General features: G+C 47.7%; 1 protein-coding gene across 1 annotated transcript; it reads right to left on the reverse strand.

Moving 5' to 3' along the window:
• Positions 1-4,110: 4,110 nt before the first annotated feature.
• On the reverse strand, positions 4,111-5,160 carry LOC110572834 (melanoma-associated antigen B16-like). The gene has a single exon (XM_021681231.1). The coding sequence runs from the start codon at positions 5,158-5,160 to the stop codon at positions 4,111-4,113; it is 1,050 nt and encodes a 349-aa protein (XP_021536906.1).
• Between the last annotated feature and the right edge of the window lie 586 nt (positions 5,161-5,746).

Here is a 5,746-nt window from a genome sequence, read left to right on the forward strand (position 1 = left end):
TGCACATAAAATTTGATGTGCATCTTTGCTCACTGGTGACTCAGACGTAGGCCACTTCCATCTTGTAGTTCCATGTCTCAACACAAGCTCTCCATCTTTCTACTGAATGCAAGAAAGAAAGTGGAGGTAGCATCCTGGATCTCAAATGAGTTGGCCCAGAAATGACAAATACTTCTTCTGGCAAGAGTAGTCACATGATCCTTTTTTTTTTTTTTAAGATTTTATTTATTTGTCAGAGAGAGGCAGAGCAAGAGCACAAGAAGGGGGAGCGGCAGGCTGAGGGAGAAGCAGGCTCCCCGCTGAGCAGGGAGCCTGATGCGGGGCTCGATCCCAGGACCCTGGGATCATGACCTGAGTCGAAGGCAGATGCTTAATTGAGCTACCCAGGCGCCCCTGCCTGACCCTTCTTAATTGCAAGTGGACTGGGAATGTAGCTTTCCTGTGAACCCAGGAAAGGAGCCAAGAAAGGATGTGCATGAGCACTTGCAGTCCCTTCCTTTGTTATAAAGAGCAACTATTATGGTTTGTTAGGACAGTAACCCTCTGTTTCCTGGAGTAGTTTCTGTGAAGCCTGTTCTTCACCTTGCAGCTGGCCTTTTTGGAACATGCTTTCAAGTACAGGATCACATCTGATTTTTAAAAGAACCCTGTAAATCCCTACAGGAAAGGTTCACCCTTCTTCACTCAGCACAAACTTGCAAAAACCTCTATAATTTCGGTAGGTGAGAATTACCTCGTTCTTTTTGCTGCATGGTCAGTATCTTAACTTGAGAGCGTCTACTGTATACCACCGGACTGAGTGCACCTGAACATCTGTACAGTGCTACTAGGCGCCGTGAAAACAAGGACTTCGTTCTGGGGAAAGTACACAAGCTACAGATAACATAAGGATGGCGAGCTATTTTTTTTTTCTTTTTTAATCAGTATAGCACGTTAGGCCAAGGAACCAATCCTTGGCATCTCCATTCTTCCTGCTTCCTAGGACTTCCAGGGTTATAGGAATTCAGACTTGGGATTTATAGATGTTTGCTTGCACAGGGATTTCCATGGTCTTGCCCCCTCTATCTCTTAAGAGTGAGGCTTTGGTTTTTGACCACCTAGGTATGCTTACTCATTGGTATCTTTTCAGTGGCTAGTCCCAAATAGGACATCCCATTAAAATCCTACTACAAATATCAAGGTGGTTTCAAAATCTTCTCTTAGTTCACGTTTACATCCCAAGAAGCAGTATGTTCTGTGCCTACTTAGACTCCACTCACAAGCCCACTTGTAAAACACTTGGAGAGTATGGTGAAGAAGCCCATCAGGGAATGACCATGTACCTAAACTTCACTCTTTAAAGAGAAACAGTTGCAGCACCTGGGTGGCTCAGTCAGTTACGCATCTGACTCTTGGTTTTAGCTCAGGTCATGATCTCAGGTCGTGAGATCGAGCCCTGCATCGGGGCTCTGTGCTCAGCACAGAGTCCGCTTGAGATTCTTTCCCACCCCCTCCTCTGCTCCTCCCACGCCCCCCCGCCCCCACACTCTGTCTGTGTCTCTCAAATAAATAAATAAAATCTTTTAAGAGAAGGGGTTGTAGCAGAGGGATCCCATGGTGAAAGTCAGCCAGGAGATGCCTGCAGAAAATGGAATCCTCTGAGTCAGGGGGAGGGCAGGTGGTCCTGGACTGTCTGTTCCACTGGAAGCAGGGGACAGTGTCCAGAGGAAGACGCACTGAAGGGCTGGACAGCAGGTCAGCTTCCAGAGTTGGACAGGAGGGCGATGGGGGAAGACTCAGGGGAAGGGTCCCGTAATGTGGGAAAGTGTTGGGACTGCACACCCGTGTCAGTTACTGAGCAGAGGCAGCTCTCGAGGCACCCTGCAGTGAGGCAGCAGCACTCTGGGTAAATGAACCCCACAGACAATGCCCAAATTGTGTGTGATTCGCATTTTCACATTCCTTCATTTTATCTCTTCGTTTTTCCTACTTTGGCTACAAGGTCCTTCTTTTTACCTCCTAAGAAGCATTATGGAGGAGTAAGAAGAGAAATGAGTTAACAGAAGGTTGTCCCCAGGGGGCATCTGGGTGGCTCAGTTGGTTGAGCATCTGCCTTAGGCCCAGGTCATGATCCAGGGTCCTGGGATCGAGCTCCGGGTCAGGCTCCCTGCTCAGTGGCGAGTCTGTTTCTCCCTCTCCCTTTACCTGTCCCTCCCCCTGCTTGTGCGCTGGCACGCTCGCTCGCACATGCGTGCTCTCTCTCTCTGTCAAATAAAATCTTAAAAAAAAAAAAAAAAGGTTGTCCCCAGGTTGGAAGGAGTAGGAAGAATAGCATGGGCTCTGGAAGAATTCAAACAGGAGGTCTAGTCCCAACTCTGTCACATACTAGGCCTGCGATTTGTGAACATTCACAGACTTTCTAAGCCTCACGTTCTTTGTCTTGAAATGGGCTTGATCAGCCCTGTCTTGTATGCATGACCATTAGAATGTAGGTGTTGTATGTCAAGTCCCTGGCACGGTGCACGGTGCATGGTGTGTGTGGGGTCTTTGATGATCGGCAATTACTACTATGATGATTTTGACCCCAGACATTAGTGCCTTCCTCTCTGGGACTTGTTAACCCAGGAGATGTCAGAGAATACACAGTGTTCTAGGACACGGGACACCAAACCAGCCCAAATGGCTGTTTAACCAGAAAACCTTAGTAAATCTTCCCCAGTAGAGGATATATTATTTAACTTGGGTTTGGGGGAGTAGTTCTCAACTGAACACAACTCCACACTCCTAGAATTTGTGTCAAGGACCAACTCGTTCCTTCCCTCCCAGCTGCCCCTCCAATAATCCATCTCTATTTTCATTCACTTACCTTCTCGAAAAATCTAGGCCTTGCTTAGAGTTTGCCAAAGTGTATTGAACATAACCCATTCAATGAATGGTATAGGCTCTGGATCTCTGAGCCCAGGGCAGAGTGCCAGCCCGGTGGCTTTTGGGTATCTCACCTCAAGGAAATGTCACCCTCATTTCTCACAAACTCCTTGAAGATGGTGTTCATGAAACACCCAATTTGTGCATTGTGTTCAACTGCGCTTGAGCAAGAATGCAGGATAGCTTCCATTCTTGTCCCAGGTGGGATCTGGTCCAACCCATAATCCCAAAGTAGCCGCTAAGAACAGTTTTCATTCTCAACCCTGAGACACACCATTTGAGGGTCTGACCTCTGTTCACCACTCCCATAGCCTCAGCTAGTGTACTACAGCTTAATTTAAAATTACCTCCCACTGAAGGGCTTGTAATTTCCCAAGTCCACAGCCTGTCTCAGGATATTTATACTTGACTGCCTTGATATGGAACCCCCCCAACCTCTTCATTCCTTTTTACTTTTTCTTTTGGTATTAAAGGATACTCGACCATTATTTTCTTTACATGATTCTTGCTCCTAGAATCTAAAATCTATGGGCAGGTAGTGAGTCTTGTTTATCCTAGCATCCCCACTACTAACACAGTGCTTTCCAAAAGGCAGATGCTGAATTAATATTTGTATATAAATGAGCCAGTGTACCTGGGGTATAATTTATTAATATTTATTTTTCACATATTCTTAAATAATCCAGAATCCAAGCAAATGTCTGTATATGTCATTTAATTTTACAGAACAGCAGATTGGGAGGGTTAAGAGAGGCTAAGAATTGGCCATCTTTTGGTATCTTTTGACCATCTTTAGGGGTTTTTTTCCTGATCCCAACTCTTTACTGCTGAATTCTTTGACACTTCCAAAGAAAGGCCTATTTGAATATCATTGACCTTTTCCAGATGACAAAATAAGATGGTCCATTGTTTTACAAACAAGCAAAACTGGTATTCTTAAGTTTCGTAAGTAGTAATAAACGTATGACCAGTGTCATTCATAAACTTAAGATTCTAAAGCTCATAAAATGGTGTATTAAAGGGCACAGCATTTGAAACCAAACTCCCCTCCCCCCACCCATGAAGAAGATAAACCGTGAACCATATAGAAAAGGGACACAGAGATGTTACGTGCGGTGTTCCCTACAGCCACACCCCAGCACTCCACAACTTAGAAGGTTGACTGCTAATTTTAATGACAAAGTGAGGAATCTGCCTCCCACCCCACTAGGGCTGGGTGGGCCGGGAGGGGATGCCAGATCCTGCACCGGAATGGGCACTGCACATGGCACTAGCGCCCTCCTTGGCTGCTGGTCTGGCTCGGGTTCTCTCTGCTTGATCTCTCAAAGCCTCCTCATACTGGGATGGGAAGCAGCTGGGGTCGGACTCATGGATCTTCGTCAAAAATTCCAGCAATTTCATCTTGCTGGCTTCAGCGTGGGCTCTGGGGCCCCACAGGAACTCGTAGCGTGGAGGATCACTGTTGGCCACCTGGCGGTACTCCAGGTACTCTTCTTGTACCAAATCTTGGGTGATGAACTCCCTGGGCTCCCCAATGATGAAGTGCTTCCTCCCAGCATATAAGTCCATCATATTCAGCACTTCCCAGATCTCTTCCTCAGTGGCACAATTGCCCTTCATGAAGATCACGCCCAGGACAATTATCAGGAGGCTGGCCTTGGGCATGGTGTCCTCATCACAGAGCCTCGAATCGTAAGTGAGGCCCAGTTTGTTGACAAGGACATAAGTGTGGCTGGTGGGGTCCACCTCATTCATGTCAACACCGAAGACCAGCTCTATGCGCTCGGAGGCTTTCCTGAGGATCTCAGGGAAGTCATCATTGCACTCTTGGATAACATCAATCATATCTGCCCTTGTGATGGGCTCTTTCATTTGATACTTGTGCAGCAGGAACTGCATCAGCATCATCACCTTGTCATCTTGAGGGTCTATGGGGAAGTTCTCGAAGTCGGACAGGGACCCTGATGAAGAAGATAAACTATCTTCCTTTTCTTGGCTGCTGGAGCCCTCATCTGATTTGCTTGGTGAGATGGCCGTGATGACAGTGTAAGATGAGTAGGCACTCTGAGGATCCAAAGGAGTGGTGGATGTTCCAGCAGCCAGAGCTTCCTCCATGTTGCCAGGCATCAGAGGACAAATGGAAGGAGAGGCCTCCTCCACAGCCTTGGAGACCTGTGTAGCCTCCAGGCCTTGGATATCACTGGGGGCACAGTGTTGTTCCTGTGTGCAGCTTGGGATCTCCTGACCCTGAGACATGCTCACTTCTGTTAGTGGTAGCAGGCAGGAATGTGGGCAGAAGGGTGGATGATAGGGGACCACAACCTAGGGAGAAAGGGAGGATGTGAGTGGCCTCATCTGGTAAACACAACTGTGGCAGCTCTGATGAAGAGTGTCTCCACCCATCTTTTCCTGAGAACAGCGCTCTAGAGCCTCACAGGTCTCCTTTCCTGACCTGCAAGAAGCTGGAGGACGAAGTGAAAAGGCTCCTCAGGGTGCAGCCGGCTGACACAGCCAAGGCTTCCCATGGCTGACAACAGGGTAGGTAGGGTTCGGCTCTGTGGGATCCTTTCTGTTTTAGAGTGAGTGGCCCCCTCTGTCTTTGTTCAAAGTCCTCATTGTGACCCCAGGGAGTATCTGGGACTCCACCCTCTACACACCCAAGGATTATCACCTCAGAAAGAGACCTTAATCTCCTTGAGCCTCTTGAGTTAAAAAGCAAAGGCTTGCCTCTGACTGACAACACTTCTCAGAGCCTCTCAGCTCTGAGAGACAAATACCAAGGGAAAGGAAGTAGGGGGGTGCCTCATTAGGTCACACCCTCCTGGGCCTCCCAGAGGTGACA

Source organism: Neomonachus schauinslandi, chromosome X (assembly GCF_002201575.2).
Source record: "Neomonachus schauinslandi chromosome X, ASM220157v2, whole genome shotgun sequence".
Lineage (NCBI taxonomy): Eukaryota > Metazoa > Chordata > Mammalia > Carnivora > Phocidae > Neomonachus > Neomonachus schauinslandi.